Source organism: Pezoporus occidentalis, unplaced genomic scaffold (assembly GCF_034315485.1).
Source record: "Pezoporus occidentalis ecotype Australia unplaced genomic scaffold, CSIRO_AGI_Poc_V1 ctg53, whole genome shotgun sequence".
Classification (NCBI taxonomy): domain Eukaryota; kingdom Metazoa; phylum Chordata; class Aves; order Psittaciformes; family Psittacidae; genus Pezoporus; species Pezoporus occidentalis.
The window spans coordinates 1,281,685-1,299,625 of NW_026915866.1; the positions used below are offsets into that span (position 1 = coordinate 1,281,685).

The 17,941-nt window shown below is 40.3% G+C and overlaps 1 protein-coding gene across 5 annotated transcripts in view; it reads left to right on the forward strand.

Moving 5' to 3' along the window:
* FBXW7 (F-box and WD repeat domain containing 7) overlaps window positions 1-17,941 on the forward strand; it is a 173,608-nt gene that overhangs the window by 146,109 nt on the left and 9,558 nt on the right. For all 5 annotated transcript variants that reach the window (XM_062637520.1, XM_062637519.1, XM_062637521.1 and 2 more), the window contains 4 exons: window positions 7,179-7,313; window positions 11,579-11,702; window positions 13,564-13,700; window positions 15,266-15,379. In XM_062637520.1, the coding sequence (XP_062493504.1) occupies window positions 7,179-7,313; window positions 11,579-11,702; window positions 13,564-13,700; window positions 15,266-15,379 (510 nt within the window). The remainder of the gene's footprint in view (window positions 1-7,178; window positions 7,314-11,578; window positions 11,703-13,563; window positions 13,701-15,265; window positions 15,380-17,941) is intronic.

Below are 17,941 nucleotides of genomic sequence, written 5' to 3' on the forward strand. Positions count from 1 at the left end.
TTTCAATGACTTTATCAGGTAAAGATAGAAGCAATATTGTAGATACAGTAGCGAGCATACAATTTAGCAGGCAGAAGCGTGCTTTTGGCTTGATATATGCTGCCACAGAATACCACTGATCTCAATCACTGTCAGTTCTGAACATTAAAATAATAATGCAGAACTCCTTCATTCTTTATTTTTACACATGCTTCTTAAAACAGTAGAAGTTTGGAATTAAGATATTCTTGTACACATCATTCAGTTTCTTAAAAATATTCACATATAATTATTATGCTGTATCTTTTGTGAGACTGTTCGTATAAATGTCTTTTTAACCCCTAAGAATCCTATTTGAATAGTATTTTGTGTATATGATGTTAATACTACATTGTATTTTAACATTTTGTAGCATTACAGCCTTTGTACTAGCAAAAGCTATTTTTAGCTGCAGTAGCTATCTGCAATTTACAGTGTGTATCTTCTTGCATAGGATTGCTAGTTATCAACAGATACATATTTTTTAAACAAAGATTATGAAAGATTGAAATGTTTTGAGAGAGTGGTGCCAACATGCTCAACAGTAAAAGCAATGCTGTTGGCTGTTTGGTCAGGATAAGGAAAAGAAGTCTATAAGCCCATGGAAATTCTGCCTATAGTTCAGTTGTTATTATTTTAGGGTCCTAAACTTGGAGTCAGTAATGTAGAAACCATGCTTTAATAAATACATGATTAGATACTTTTGACTTCTCAAAATACTTGGTTGCAGTACTAAGTGCCTAAATGCTGATCTGTACTCAAGAAAGAGGCCTTTCTCATAACTGGAGATCACTGGGTAGCACCTACTGACCACTTCTGTCACTGGCAGTTTCTACTGTATTCACAGAAGAGAGTCCCTTACTTCAGGACCAAAAGCTTTGAGAGTCACGTAGCTGTACCTCAGTGTTACATCTCCTTGGCTAATGCCAAGGCACCTCATTTTCTGTGTGCTTCTTTTCCACGTGAGTTTTATAAAAGGGGCAGGTCTTAAACAGTCAAAAGATAAAAGCACATTCTTAAAGTAAGGGAGGTTGCTCTGCCCAAAGGGCAGAATTAAATAGCAAATGTAGAATCTTCCTTGCAATACAAAGTGTTTCCTGTAGAGAAACAGAAACAGGAGCGCTTTCTTCATTATGTACTGTATGCCAGCTAAGGCTGCTTAATAGCACCATCTTATTTTATGTGAAAGTATATTTCCAATTAATTTTAAAGTTAAATTTCCAGGGGCACGGTAGCTGAACATGCACTGTTTCAAGGTAGAACAGTCCTCTGGCATAGAAGCTGTCAGGAGCAAGTGATACTCAGTTATTTGGAGGTCTCCTACCTGTACATTGGCCTTCAATCATTTCTGTGTTACCTTTTAAAATTAAAAAGCAAGACCACTGTTCAAATATTAAGAAAACCTCAGATGGCCTTGAAGGGGGTTTTAAAAATTCATCTTTTATGTGTTAAATTTATCTTTTGCTGTTCTAAGACTTTCATTTTTAAAGTGACAGAAAACTAATGCAGAAACAGTTGAAAGCGTAGTTGCGCCTTCCCTTTAAAAATGAAGACGTCTATTGATTTCAATGAAATGTTAGTCTGGAAAGGAAAATAGAAAAGCATTTTAATAGGTTCAAACCATTTAATTTCTTAAAGGCCTATTTATTTTTTCTGTTTCACAGTGGCTCTTGGCTTCAGGTCTTTTTAATATCCACTAGAAGATCTTTTAAAGGAACTCAGTGCCCAAGTGTATCTTTAACAAGAGCTCTTCTTTTACAAGGAATTTTATTTTATTTGAAGCAGGATATATTTTTTTTAAAGCAGCAACTTGCTTGCCATAAGGGGAAAAAACCTCAGCTGCATGCTAAGCTCAGTCAGAGATAGTACTGCTTTAAATATAATAAGTTCTCTCTTCATTCTTCCTACTTCACATACTTAGAGTATTGGGTTTTATTTAAGTAATGTGATAAAAAAAAAAGTATTTCTTGGAATATTGATATTGAAAAGCTGTTCCATACACAGCGACTACAGGCAATCACTTTGAGTAACTGGTGAATGCTATTATTTTACCTACAATTGGAAGCATTCTTTTTCTCAGCAGTTTAGATAGTATCCAAAATGCTTTTGCCATTTCTGGCTGGCAAGAGTACCGTTCCTTGCTTTTACATAAGTAGTTGGCTAAGCCACCTGATTTCAAATTGCTTCCCATTTTCCATTTCTCACTCTTCCAGAGATGCTCATCAATGCATAAATGTGCAACTGAGGAGTCCACCTCTTACTTGAAGCAGGCAGAAAGATTGTGTCATAGCCAGCATTGCCATTTTTGCTGGTCTGTGTCTCATGGTGGGGCCAGGTCAAGGGTTTGGTGTTTCTGCACAGCCTCCCTGCATAGAATGGGAGGGATCCACACTACAGCTACATACCTCTTGTGGCTGTATCACCATTGGCGGTTTATTTCAGAGGAGCAGTGCAGACTTAAAACATATCTCCTGATCATTCCTGCTTATTTCCCATTGCTTTAGGTCTCAGGGCAGTTTTCATACACGCAAACTAGACTTTGCAAAGAAAAGCTACGTTGTCCAACCCATAGTTTGGACAAATGGGTCTGAACCAGTCACTGCCTCCTGAAGACAGGTGCATGCCACATGTGGTGCAGGTGTTAGGCCAAGAGGCTAGACTAAGGTCATAGGGATGAGTTGATGTGGGGGCTTCAGCACCAGCTGCTCCCAAACCTCTCCTGTTGTGACAGACTGCTTGCTGATGTAGATGATGTTTCTTTCAGTGGGTTTTGCCTGTGTGCTGTTTTTATCTGGGCTGAGACACCTTTAAGGTGGAGGATGGCAGGGTTCTCAGTAACTGCTCCAAGAGTTGGGCAGAGGCAACCTCCAGAAGAGGTAATGTGTAATGACAGACCTCCATTGACAGAACTCAGTAATGGAGAACAGCACCCTGCAATGAAGCCCTTTAAAATAGGTGTTCTAAATATACCTATCGTAGAAAAAGCATGTAATTGCTGCAAACTGTAATTCTGCAAACTGGAGCTACCAAATGAGAGATGTGCGATAGGAAAGCGTAGGTCATGGAAGAGTGGAGGTGCAGAAAGAGGAGGTAATGAAGGGATAGGTGGCACATCAGACAGGAGGGATGAGGTGGAAGTTGCAGAAGAAGCAAAGTTGTTCGTATTAATAATAAAGTTTTGCATGCCTGAAAGGAAAGGAAGGATTTTTTAAACATAATAGCAAAGGGTAAAAGGAAGGGATGGATAGTGCCGTGGTTGCAGCAACTGCACAATGGAACCAAGAAGTGGCATGAACCAGCCAAAGAGCCTCGTAAAGTAAACACCTCCCTGCATAAACGTGAGGGAAGAGGAATACGTGCCTCTGCATTGGTCATCTGCAGTGTTTGAAACTTTGCAGACTGCTTGGCACACATTTGTTTTCTTTTTTTTTCCTCTTCCACAGCCTTCATTCGCTGTTGTTTCTCATCGAAGCCACAAAGCTGTTTCTTGCTCTCTCTGCTCCATGTGCTAGATGCATTTCTTTTTCTGCAGACGGATCAAGCCATGGGGCCCAGAAGCAGTAATTTACTAGTCCTGCCTTCGTTAACCCAAACAGTTGTGTTCATCTGGCAAGGCTTCATCCCAATTTTCCATGCCAAACATTTCCCTCAGAGACCCTTTACCGACTGTAGCTGGAGGTTTGTTTGCTTAAGTGAAAGACTAAGGGGACAATGTCCTAGAGAAAACATTTTGTAGTGGCTGATTGTTTAAAAAGAGCCTTAGGAAGCTGCCTGTAGCCATCCCCTAATGATGAATGGACAGATGAAAGAGGATACTGCTTTTATTCATTAGCATCTCTTCCCCATTTTCGAATCTTTTCCTTTTTCTGTTCAGATCTGTATTTTATGTTAAACCCAGAAATGTCTAAGTTTAAGAGAGCTACAGATGAAGATAGCACACAGTGAAATTATTAATCAATAACGTGCTCGTAACTGTGAGCAGTGTTCACCACAGCAAAAAACAATGCTCTTCAGGTTGAGTTGTTCTAATTTAATAAATGTCGCTGCTTATAAATTAAGGGAAGACTGACCTTGGAAATTTATATTATAAGGAAGTAGCACAGGTATTACTTTCCCTTTTTTTAAATTCTCTTAAATTCAAACACAGCTGACAGATGAGATTATAGATTGCAAACGTTTGTACCTAGCACCAGCTAAGCTCTGGGTTAATGAAACAAACAGCAGTGGGGAAGTTGGTGAGATAAACAGTTCCTCAGTGCATGATTTATGGAGAGCCGCTCTGTGAGGCAAATGTTTGTTGAAAGAAATTTATAATAAAAGCTGTTTATAACAGCACTGCTGCAATTTATGCTGAGACGTTCTTGTTTCTTTTTAATATTCTGAGGTACTGGATATGAACGAAAACCCTCATCTCAGATGGTCACAGTCTGCACACACACACGGATGGGGAACGTTTGCTTGCCCACTTAGGCCATTTTACAGTTGCCAGCAGTGTGCGGAAAGGCTCAGGCCATAGGAACTTCCTTCCCCCTCCATTCCTCTGTTAGGGTGGGCTATAGGGTGGCTATATCTGCCACGCTTTTGCTGTAGAACGAGAGTATGTGGCTACGCACTCCCTTCTTGCTCACGGCCACCCCAGCAGGTGCTTGCTCTGTCATTAGGGTAGCTCAAAGCTGCTTTCACTGCCCTGGTGGAACGGGGTCACCTGCTTGAGCAAGTCCAGGGAAGGGCTGTGCAGCTGATCCAAGGGCTGGAGCACCACTCCTATGAAGACAGGCTGACAAAGTTGGGCTTGTTCAGCCTGGAGAAGAAGAGGCTTCAGGGAGACCTTAGAGCAGCTTCCAGTACCTAAAGGGGGCCTGTAAGAATGCTGGAGAGAGACTTTTTACAAGGACATGGAGTGACAGGACAAGTGGGAATGACTTTAAACTGACAGAGGAGAGATCTAGATTAGATATAAGGAAGAAATTCTTCCCTGTGAGGGTGGTGAGGCACTGGTACAGGTTGCCCAAAGAAGCTGTGGCTGCCCCATCCCTGCCAGTGTTTAAGGCCAGGTTGGACGGGGCTTTAGGCAATCTGGTCAGGTGGAAGGTGTCCCTGCCCATGGCAGGGGGTTGGGACTGCATGAGCTTTAAGGCGCATTCCAACTCTAACCACTGTATGATTCTGTGAAAGTCAGGTGGATCATTGTGTGTGTAAATGATACTTTTCCTGACAAAAAGGATTTTGTCATTCTAATTAGAAAGGATGCAACGTGTATCCTGGGCTGCATTAAAAGGAACGTGACCAGCAGGTCAAAGGAGGTGATCCTGCCCCTCTACTCTGCTCTTGTGAGACCTCACCTGGAATATTGTGTGCAGTTCTGGTGTCCTCAACATAAAAAGGACATGGAACTGTTGGAACAAGTCCAGAGAAGGGCCACGAGGATGATCAGGGGACTGGAGCACCTCCCCTATGAAGACAGGCTGAGGAAGTTGGAGCTGTTCATCCTGGAGAAGAGAAGGCTGCGTGGAGACCTCATAGCAGCCTTCCAGTATCTGAAGGGGGCCTATAGGGATGCTGGGGAGGGGCTCTTCATTAGGGACTGTAGTGACAGGACAAGGGGTAATGGGTTAAAACTTAAACAGGGGAAGTTTAGGTTGGATATAAGGAGGAAATCCTTTCCTGTTAGGGTGGTGAGGCACTGGAATGGGTTGCCCAGGGAGGCTGTGAATGCTCCATCCCTGGCAGTGTTCAAGGACAGGTTGGACGATGCCTTGGGTGATATGGTTTAGTGTGAGGTGTCCCTGCCCACGGCAGGGGGGTTGGAACTAGATGATCTTAAGGTCCTTTCCAACCCTAACTATTCTATGATTCTATGATGATCTTTCTACATAAGTAAAGCTGGGTATTTATCTGCATGTTGTTTGCTTTCAAAAATTCCGCCTTCTCCTTCACTTGCCTCGTGTTCTGCAGAAACTTCACAATATACAAACATTGTAGTATTGTGGAGACTGGATTTGATTGTCAGAATCAAAAGCCAGAGAACAGAAATTTAGAGCATAAGCAATAAAGGTCCTGAGATACATGGCAGATTAATACGGAACTCTTAATTGTAGGGTATCTTGCCTTTTTTTCAGTTAGCCTCTTGCCATAACTACAATATCATTTGTATGTGCTAATTTACTTGTAAATGTCACTCTAGAAGACATGCAAGAGTATGAATGTGAATCTGCTCTCAAAAAGTGTTATGTCTCATTTTCTCTCTAAGGCTTTATTCATGCTCTAATTCTGTTGCTCCATCACTTAGTGGTGGCTGTTGTTTTTTCCTGTAGAAATTGTTTTTTTCTTTAAATTGCTTTCGCATAGCAAATCAAAACTCTTTGCTGAGCACAGATGAGTTTGACTTGCTTTTCATACATGCAGTATATTCAGTTATTAATTCTTTTCTACAAATGCTGCTGCTGATCTGCTCTGCTCTCAGATGAGTGCCTTATTAACATCTTCATGTTTTATGGTGCCCATTAGTAAAAACGTGAAGTAAGAAAATTACCAATTGAAATTCTGTGTTTATTCAGGTGTAAATTGATACTTACAAAATACACGTTGGTTTATAGCCAGGATTCTGAAATTACAGCATTGTCACTTAGGGACATACATAGTAATGAGCAGGCAGTAAGCTAATGCACTTCTACAGAAAGTTTCTTTTCCTCTCTTTTCATTTGAAGTTTTTGGTCTGCCAGATGAAAGGTTAGAAGTTGTCATCTCACTCAATGCACAGTGGAGAGATGGAAAGGGAATGCGTTCTGTTGCAACCCCTTCACTGTCAGTAATGTGTGTGTAGATTTCATCAACTTCAAAAGAAGCTTAATTAATTTAATTATTATTATTAAATATTATTATCTGTTTAATTGCTAATCTGTATGTGTGTGTGTAACAAATCCTTTCTTAGCTTATGAATCAATGTAGTAATTTTGAATATTCCGTGTTGATGAGCTTCTCATTTTTATGTAATTAACATGAGCATTTATCTTCCTGGCTTTTTATATGCTTGTCTATAGGTCGATGAGGACTTAAATAACTTAACTTGCCTTATTGGCAAAGCGACAGCACTTTCTGATATAAACCGAACTAGTGTGTTAAACTGACCTTACTGTTTCTCTCTTTCTTTTTCCTTGCAGAGCTGGAGTGGACCAGAGAAATTACTTGCTTTAGATGAACTCATTGATAGTTGTGAGCCAACACAAGTAAAACACATGATGCAAGTGATAGAGCCCCAGTTTCAAAGAGACTTCATTTCCTTGCTCCCAAAAGAGGTGAGAAATATAGTTTCATGCTGGACAATGCAGTGCATCAGCTGCCACCTTTTAAAAACTTCCTTGCTAAATACAGTACTCAGATTTGCCAGTGTAGTGAGTAAACTGGTGTTACAGATCCACAGTTTGGTACACTGTCGTAACACGGTTACTGTAATTTCAGATGACCATACCTTTACCTCTTGATAGGCATTCAGATACCTGGAAATACCATCTAACCTGGAAATACCTTTGGAAATACCTCTGTATCTTAATTGGGCTGACAGAACTCAATCTGTTAGTGCATGCACACACAAACATTTCCTCTGGATGCAAGGCCTTTTGCACATTGTTCTGTAAGTGTGTTACTGTTTAATGCTTTAAGTGATGGGTAGGGGTTTGTTAATATTATCTTTAAACTGACCGAGCCCTGAAATCTCTACCAAAAACCTAAAAAGTAAACCCAGAAGAGCACTTCTCCCCAAGGATAAAAGCAAACCCTAATTAAGCAGATGTGTTACAGTAAATCCGTTGCTGCAAATCAGGTCATGTTGTATCAGGTTAAAGAGAAACTAAGGTTTAGATTTCAGTGTGTGTGCTTTTCAGCCTGAGTCACTAAGTGATGTCCACAGAATAGTAATAGAACAGAAGGGTGGATATGAAAGATTGCAAACCCAGTTTGCTACAATTATTAGATGAATGTGTTTTAGTGAATTTTGACATGGTACTTCTGGGCTTTGATTAATTTTAGGGAATAGCAAATTGGTTTGTTATTTGGAGTGGGAGAAAGTCTATTTTCTTTTTCCAGATCTACTGCATGTTGGGTTTTCCATGTGGAAATTTTCATAAGGGCTGAAGTCTTTGTAACTGTTCAGTTGCTAACAGGTTATAAAGCAAGTTCTGGTACTAGTATTTGGTTACTGTGTTCAGCATAGTCTTATTACCAGAAGATTGTTCTGTATCTCTTGTTTCTTGACATTTTTTCTGGTATTTATCCTATTTTTGAATGCTTAGATGCATACGACCCTTCTTGCCTTTTATATACTGTCATATCTTCACGAGTCAGGGAGCATCACAGCCTTCCCTTGCTGGTTAGCATTTGTAAGGGTTGGAAGCAATTTATACAACAAGTATTAATTTAGGACACGTGACTTGAGATTAGTATTTACAGAAGCACTTGATGTTGCAGCCTCCTTCATAAATGGGAAGGATGCTGGGGGAAGAGAAGAGTTCAGGAGGACCTCTGCATGGTTGCCATGTTTCTAGAGAAGCTGCCCAAAGCAGCCTTAGTTCAAAGGTGGAAGAACTTTTCCTTCAGACTTGGAGAAGACAGAAGATGCTTTGCCACTTTGGCATGCCTGAAGGCCGGCCATTTAATACAGAATTAATAACTGTAACTCACAGCTCAGTTGTCTTTGCATGATTTAGTGGCAAAACTAATTCAAGAACAAGCAGTGATCTAGTTATGCTGTAACTGATGATCATGTATTTATTTCAGTTTTAGTAATTTCTTCACAGAAAAGATAAGCTATTTAGCTGTAAAACCTTCATTCTCATTTGTTTCTTGACTCCATTGTAAGCTGCTTGTGTTTAGTTCGTTTTGTTGTTTTTACTTGACACCAGAATATTGTCAGGTGCATAGCAGCTGCACGAAAGGCTGAACTCACCAGTGAGGCTGTCTTAAATGATCTTTGCCTCCTAAACCTCCATCACTGTCACCAAAACGAACTGAGTTAGAAAAAAAAACAACACTGAGGTAACTCCACCATCGCCTCTCCTTTTTGAAGCTCTTTCTTCACCCTTACCTCCTAAGTGATACTGCCCCAGTTGCAGATGCCAGCTGCAGCAGGGGGTGACGAACTGAGTGTGGGGGCAAGAACAAGTTGTTGGGGTCAGTAATTCTGTAAACAGGCTTCCCTGTCAAAGCCAGCATCCTGGGAAACCATGCTCCCTTGAGTTGTCGCTCTGCGTTAACATCAGTAGTTGTCTCCAGTGCTGTTGGATGCAAACCAGGACGAGAAGATGAATTGGACAGGAGGGCTTTCCTTCAAGAATGTTTTCAGCAATGCAAAGGCAGTAACTTAATAGCTGAATAACCAAGAAGATGTTTGCTTTCCTCCTGAGGAAACATGCAATCTAAACAATTAATCTGAAATGAATACTCCTGCTTTCTTGCTGAGACTTTAGAAATAATTATTGAAATTACTTGTTTGTGAAACCAGGTCTAGAAACCAACAGATTAGGAGTTTAGCTGAAATCAGCCATTTTTGTTGGTGCTCTGTGTGTGCATGAAGGAAAAGGCAAGAGACTGTTTATTATTAGGTATTATTAATGCTCCAGTGGAGAGTAGTCCTAAATACAGTGGAGTCAAAGGTCAGATCTTTGCTACCTGAAGTTTTCTTGGAACTGAGTCCACGAGCTGAGACAAAGGGACATCATCTTCCATGCACCACTAATCTTAAAGTCAGCTGCAGGCTGTCTTGACCCTTGATGACTATTTAGATAAATACAGTCTAAAATAAATGTTACCCATATGTAACTTGTTAAAGAACCAGTTGGCTCGCAGGTTTTAATTAACACCATCTTAGCAAGCGTCCACATCTGTATAGACAGGACATGTGATATGCAAACAAATTCTGCTGTCAGTTAAGGAACATGCAGCAGAAATGGGAAGGACTATCTGATGTGTGTTAGGAAACAGCACTTGTTAAATAATTATACATACCAGGAGTTAAGACAGAAAGTCTCAAAGGATGGGTATGGTTGTTGCTCTTGTAGCAGAGCCTTATACCCGATCCTAAATGCTGACTCCCTTAGTAGGGACAGAAGATAGATTCCTCAGCTTTATGACCTGGGGTGTATATAGGACCTAATGCATAATTTAAGGCACAGGCCCCTCAGTGTGAAGTCCTGCATGCTCAACATGAGCTGCAGGTGATGACCTGCAAACAAGGTACGTGTGTGGTCAGAATGCAAACAGTTCAGGCATACTGCATTTTTATTTCGTGCTCAGTCACTGGCTATTCTAGGTTACTGAAAGTAAATGTTTCTCACATAATAAGGTCAAAAATCTGCTGAGGTCAGCAGCTTATCGTTATGGCTTCCTTACTGAATTTCAGTGTGTGCTGCTTTGAAGGGCAGAATCTATTTATATGCATCATAACTTGAGCTAAAAATTAAACACAAAATCCCAAACACAAAAAGATACGTCAAGCAGAAGCAAAACCTGTCAGTGAAATCAGATCATCCAGTTTTACATCCTGTTAGTTACTGACAAAGACCCCGCATGCAGGTAGTTCTCTGCATCCCTTTTTATCAATATTGGTATTTCTGCAGAGTTTTTAGCTATGTAAGGACTTCCCTGATTGTACACTTTCATTCTTCATGACTGGGGACACACATTGTTGCTGTCAAGTAGAAAGGCTGTACTTGGTCGTCCTACCCTTAATGATAGTCTTCCTTCTATTTTGGATTGTGTTTTAGATGCCCCTGCCCTGTTTAAGACTTCAGTACACCTGGAGATGTTTGTGGAGATTTTTGGGGGTTTATCATGGGCATTACGTGGCTTACCTTTGTCAGTTCTCCCAATAGGCTTTAATCCTGTCACATGGAAAAGTTCATCTTTTGTTTGTCTTCTGGGGCTCGGTGGATCTCCCGTATGTTTTTGGTAATGTAGTGAGTACAGTACTGAAGTGATGTTTCAGTCTTCCTGCATTCCAGTCCCCAAACCCCCGGTAACACTGCTCAGGGGTGCATTTGTGCTCAGGTCAGGAAATGAGGGGTAGGTAAGCTAGGTGCAGGCAGCAGTTACTTTTCCTGTAGTTAGGCTTTTACTGACTGGCGTTACTCATCAAACTGCGCATTCCTATTTGCTCACACGGTCAATGTTGTGTTTACTAGGTGAACTCTCAAAATAACTTTTGGTATATTTGTCAGCTAAAATAACATCATTATTTTAGTAATAATTCAATTCTGTTAATGGTTCAAAGTAATTTGGATTACATTAAAAAAAAAATAATAGTGATTTCAGGTGACATCTACATTCCTGCGAGTACAAGCATTATTTCCAGTGTGATCTGTATGGATCTAGTTACTTCAGATGATTGTTACACTTCCGTGTGCCCACCAGAATAAACTGTAGCTCTGTTACGGTTCTGAGACTGTTCAATAATTTATCGTCTCAATTTTCTGTATTTCAGCCCCTGATGTGTGATCATACTTGGAGTTAGTTCACTTTTCCTTCCAAAAGCAGTGCAGAAAATACACTTTCTTCCTCTTTTTCACAGCTGGCACTGTATGTGCTGTCATTCCTGGAACCCAGGGACCTTCTGCAGGCAGCCCAGACATGTCGTTACTGGAGAATTCTGGCTGAAGATAATCTTCTCTGGAGAGAGAAATGCAAAGAGGAGGGTAAGGCTGAGCAAAAAGATGGATGTAGTGGTCAAAGTGTTGCTGTTGTAGAAACTGCAGTTCCTTTACATAATATTAAAGTTATATGAAGGCAATTGGTGTGATTTTAAATTTACTGCTACTGATGCTTTGAGCTACCTGGTACGTATTGCTGTCGAAAGTAGGAAGCAGAAATAATCCATGGGATACTAGAAGTGAAAGTAGAGTTCATTTTGAGCATCCTATTTATAAAGTATATTAGATGCATGTTTTAAAAATAGAATTATTTTTGCTTTTTAAGGCCTATTTTTATTTACAATATAGCCAAAGCAAGTAAGAGCTGAGATGTAAAAATGCCAGGAGTACAGTCTTGCACTTTGTAAATAACATGGAGGACAAACTATTCTGGTGGTTGGGATGCTGGAATTTCATGTTATTTGTAGGAAAATGAACAGAGAAATGGCACATAGTGGGTGAAAAAGGTGTTAACCTGACGGCTAACAAGGGATGCACAGTCCACAAGCCTGCTCAGTATTGCCTGCTCGTGCCAAATTAAGAAGGTAACAGTGGTTCAGCAGTAGTAGGAATGGGCAACAAAAGGCTTCCGGGACAGTAACCAGGTATTTGAGCACAAGAAGAACACAAGCTTTTATTTTTAAAGGAGAATTAATTACATGAACAAGGAGTCTGTTTTGGGGGCAGAGCACAGGCACGGGATTGCACAGCAGTATCCTTCTTGGACAAAGGCAAATTTAGGGACTGCACAGGCTGCATTGGAGTATGGGGAAAAGAATTTGTGAGAGGCCAGTGCAAAGGCTTTAAAGACCATGACAGTATGAATATACCTGGTTATTTGTAAAGGTATCTAAACCAATTAATTTTACTCTGCAATGGAAACCAGGTATCTAACCTCTTAAATGTCTAAAGATTATTCCTTAACACTTTTCAGTGAAAACACATTAGGAGGTCAGAGTGAGGAAAAAGGAGAAATTTTGAGAGGGGAACGAGCCTGCATTTGTGATCCTACAAGTAATAATAAACACGGGCAGGCATGAGAGCCCAGGCCAACACCACAGTATTGTAGACTGGTTAGAGACTTAGTGAGGTGCTCAGTCATATGAAGGAACAGTTAATTCCAGGCTTGCAGATGGGGACACCAGAGAAGGGGCCAAAGGCAGAAGAGTGAAATCCACATACTGGCAGGAGACAAGGCTCTTGGTAGTAACGAGATGTGGTGGAGAGAGTTGCCCTGTGGTGGAGAAAAGAGAGAGATGGGTGAGAGAACTGTAAGAAAAAAATATCTCTGTAGTAGCAAGGCTGAAAGGAAGCAGTGCTGCCCATGTGTCAGTTCAGAAAGGACAGAGCTGGACTTAAATTCCATCTAGGAGAGAACAGTGCCAAAAGCACACAGCCTTTCAAATCAAGAAAAGAATTAAAAGCTCACTAATACCAAGGCTCATGGTGACCTCAAAGGCAGTGAAGATGGGTGGCCACAGACAGAAAGGTTTACTTTCAGAAGGGTTCCAAAATGAGCATACGATGGTTATGGTATTTGTTGGACAACACCCAGTTGCAAAAGGCAATATCCTGCTACACTGCCTCAGAAAGGGAGATCCAGAACCATGCTGGTAGGTTGCCAGCAAGGAAGGATGAACTGGAGCATTTCCAGCCATGATTACAGTAATGATTTAGCTTAAACAAGAAGGAAAGACATAGTATGAAGGGCTGAGGAGTAGGGTGGTGTTGCTGACTGCAAACACCAGCATGCAGGAGGTTGGTATGTCAGTGCAGTATGGATTGAAGCCTTGGGAGAGAGGGAAGTTGTTTTCTTTGGGGTGGCCTCATCTCTCCCTCTCTCCCCCTTTTTTAAAATTCATTTTAGGCATTGATGAACCATTACATATCAAGAGGAGGAAAGTAATAAAACCAGGCTTCATACACAGTCCATGGAAAAGCGCCTACATTAGACAGCACAGGATTGATACCAACTGGCGGCGAGGGGAACTTAAATCCCCTAAGGTGAGTTTCTGAGCTGTGTGCATGGTGCCATGAACAAAGTGGGATCAACTCGTGGGTTTGCTCTGGGGTTTTTTGTTTTGTTTCTTTTGGACAAGCCAGACTATCCATGCACAAAAAAACCCAACTTTGTATTTCAGCTTACCCTGGGTTTAAATTAATTTCTGGGCACCACATTAGCAAATCGAAATGTGACTCTTTCTTAATACAACAGAATTCTTTTACTGCTGTTTGAAAAATTCCTGTACCATGTAGTGAATTCCTATAAATACGCCAGTCTCTGAGACAGACAATCTCAGAAACTTGATTGGAAATACTTATATTTAAACATGCACACACATATATAATATATATATAAATACATATGTATGTATGTATGTATTTGTAGAGCTGGGCCATGTCGCAACATAAAAATACTTCACAGCTATTCTGTGATCGTTTTGTGCTTTATTTTTATACATACTCTAAATTGAGCAGCACAAGACAATAGCTTCATTCCATGTTAAAATTTTTAAGTGTTTAAGCAAACCTGCTATTGAAGAAGCATTGAGAACCACAAAGGAAACCCGCATTCCTCGCCTCTTAAGGTTTTAAATCAATTTGCCTGTTTTCTTGAGGACTGTAGAACAGAAGAATAAAAATCAGAACAAAAAGATTCCCATGGAAAACCCATGGCTCTCGCCTGCTGCTTATTTGGCCATGACTTACGTACATCTCTGGCAACGGCTCTGTGTTTCTTGCCTTGATATGCCACATCCAGTTATGTTGGAATTACTGTGAAAATTACAGCTTCGGGCATTATCCAAATGCCCATTTCACTTCAATGAACATCTTGAAAAGTGTACAGAGAACTTAAATAAAAAATTCCTCATTCTATGTGTTCTGATAAGGGTTCTTTTTGCTGTATTGCAGTAAAATATACTGTGAATTGCCATTTCTCCCAAATCAAGCAATGAAAATCACACCTCCCTAAAGCAACATTCCAATCCCCATTGCCAGCACATTAAATTATTGCTTTTGTTTGTGTTTAATTGAGTTAACGGTTTTCTAGTTTTTGACTTAGGGCTGCCTGTCATTTAATAGATTACAATGCTTGGCTGGGAAGGAAAAAAATAGATATAGTCAGCCTTGACCACTGCAATACAAGTATGCAGCAAATACCACAACCCCATCCTTTTTGTTCCAAGATTGAAACAACTCTTCAAAGGTAAAAGTAACTCAGCTGAAAAATAAAGAGATGGAATAACTGCAGGGGAATTGAGCAATGTCCAGGTACTAATTCAGCCTACTTTTATTAGCGATTTTTCCTGGTCCTCTTAGGAGACTTGCAGTAATGGTGGTGTGCTTGCTACACAATGCAGTATCACTCCATGAGAGAAGGAAAATACCTTCTTCGGTTGCAGCTGGTGGCAAATTAGACTTGACACGCAGGACCAAGGGGCCTTATTATTACTGAAGCAACTCTAGCCTTTTATAATTCATGAATGGGAAGAGCAGTTTGTTCCTCCTGCTCTTTCTAATCTCCTGTGTTAAGTTGTGACTGTATATTTCATGTTCTTTATCATCAGGTGCTCAAAGGCCATGATGACCACGTGATCACATGCCTTCAGTTCTGCGGGAACCGAATAGTGAGCGGTTCTGACGACAACACGCTGAAAGTGTGGTCAGCGGTCACAGGCAAGGTAAGCCGGTTATTTTGCTGAATTCCTCAGGAAATGAGCTACAGGTAGAGCACTGGTATGGCAAAACTGCTGCTGCTCTGCCATCAGAGCGTGTTCCAAGGGTGGTCTTCAGCACTGTCTGGTGCAAGGATTGGCACCGGTAAACATTTGGGTCATCTTTTCCTACACGGAAACTAGTCTAGTTTGAAAAAAGTCACCTTGATGTGAAATTGCAATGCTGCTCATGTTACTGTTGGCATAGATCCTTGTTCTCCTGGCAATTCTGCTATTCTTGCCGAGTCGTTTGTGACATGGATTCTAAAGAATTCCGACAGATACGTTACTTCATCTCCCTTAAAGCTTAATTTAGCTTGCTTTTCCCCTCCTGGATCTCCCTTTCTCACTTGTCTTCCAGCATTCTTTCTGTTGTTTTCAAGTGACTGAAATGGGGTGTTCACCTTACTGGCTCTGATTTCAAACACAGAGTTTGTTTTTTTTCTTTCTAAGCTACTATATTGCTGAGCCACCAAAAAAAAAATAGTAACTTGCTTTAGGTTTAAATATTTCCTATTACATTAGATCCAGCTCAGGCAGGAATTTAATAAGCTTCAATAATTTAATTTTGGCTCAGGGAAGCAAAACAATATGTGCAATCAAAAAGACAGTACTGAACATTTCACTCATGTTAGAACATCGCAGCCAGCTACTCAGCACACAGAATTTTTGGTTTAAGGTTACTGGCTGACTGTGCTCCAAAGATACCGAAAAGGCCTCTGGGAAAGAGTGCTTTTTCTTTCTGGACTAGTATTGTATGTACTTAGCTTTGTTTTAATGCTATAGTTACGTTAACAACAGGACAGCTGTTGAGGATATAACATGTTTAAGACGTAAAAGGTATCCACTTTATAATGTTGGAAGCTGAACGTGTTAAGCACTTGTCTTTGCATGCCTAGAAGATCCTTGATAGGACTGTAAATACTACTGTGGGGAAGAATAAAATTAAAAGCCATGGGCAGCCTCACCCTGCCTCTGCTGGCTTCTCTACAACAGACTTGTCTAATGAAGGAGCCCATATTGAAATTTACATTTTTTAATTGAAAAAGGCAGCTTAAACCCAACTGAAAAATACTTCTTTTGTACATACCACCCTCTCAAAAGCAAAACGTTCCTTTAAATATATCACACACTGATCATAGTAGCATGACTTCACAATTCGTGTTCAGTAATTTTTTGAAAGTAATTACAAATCGTGGTGTGAGCATTTACCCTAAACTTTTAAGAGAGCCAGAGGTTGTATATGAAGGATGGAAGAATGCTGTATCAGCCCTCATGCTTACTGATGCTGAAGAATTAATAAAATAAAAAACCCTAAAGGTTGGTTTGTGCAAATGAACATGACTAAATAATTCCCTTGACAGATGTAAAACCCAAAATAAGGATTCTGTGTTCTTGCTGAAGGATGATTTCCTAAAATACGAGCAAATCGGCTGAGATTTAAAAAAAATCCAGGAGCTGTAAAAGTGAATAACAGCTATGAACTAAGCAAGATGGATTTGATAGCAGTGAATTAAGCTGGAGCCAGGAATTGCAGAAGACTGGTAAAAAAATGTTAAGGAACAGGAAATCTATGTATAGCAAAAGAGTAAGGCATTTTCAAGGATGTTAGAACAGGATATTAACAACAGAAATTAGTATACTATCACTGGTGCGGAAAAATATTTTGGGAGAAGATTCATGTGATGGAAATACAGCATGCAATGATAATAGAACACTTCATTTCAGCATGAACTGACAAGGATGTTAAGCGACAACTACCAGTTACAGTTTTGCATAGCACAGTTGATCCAGATAGTTTGAATTCCATAATTTCTTTTTCTGAAGTTACTTGTGGGGCAAAATAGGTGTTTTTTCAAAAGGTGCAAGCACGAGGAGAAGATCCAAAGGATGGCAGAAAGCTGAAGTATGTCAATAACTGAAAGACGGGGTATTTAGGATACATTATCTCAGATAAAAATATACTGGACTACGTCAAGAGGAGTCAACTAACAGTTAAAGGGAGGCCACAGCAATTAATACCACTTAGCATTAGATTACAGAAAAAGAGATCATCAAACTGTCTTGACCTCTTTTCTCATGCAGTTACAGGTTTGACTGATAAAAATCATAGTGCAGCAGTAGATGGCTGTGTGCACTGCAAGGCTGTATCCCCATGACAGACTGAAGAAAATAGAACAATGCAAAAATCAGCATGGTACATACTTAAGTGGGTTAGAAAGTGAGTAATTATAGAGCTCATGTTGTTAATTTAAATGCAGAATCTTCATGGAGTATCTTTCTAGAGGGGTCTTGCAAGGATCTCTTCTTGTCTGTGCTAATTAGCACTTATTGCAGCCTGGTGCGAAAGCATATAGAGTCATTACTTGTGAGCAATACAGGCTGAGACATGGAGACAAGTCATTGTTCCAGAGTGACGGAGGTTTTCTAGAAGTAGGTGTGAGCAAACACTGTGTGCGTGGTGAGAAATCATGTCATACATTTGGGATCAGAGAAGGTAGGCTGTGCTCAAGTCATGTGGGATTCTCT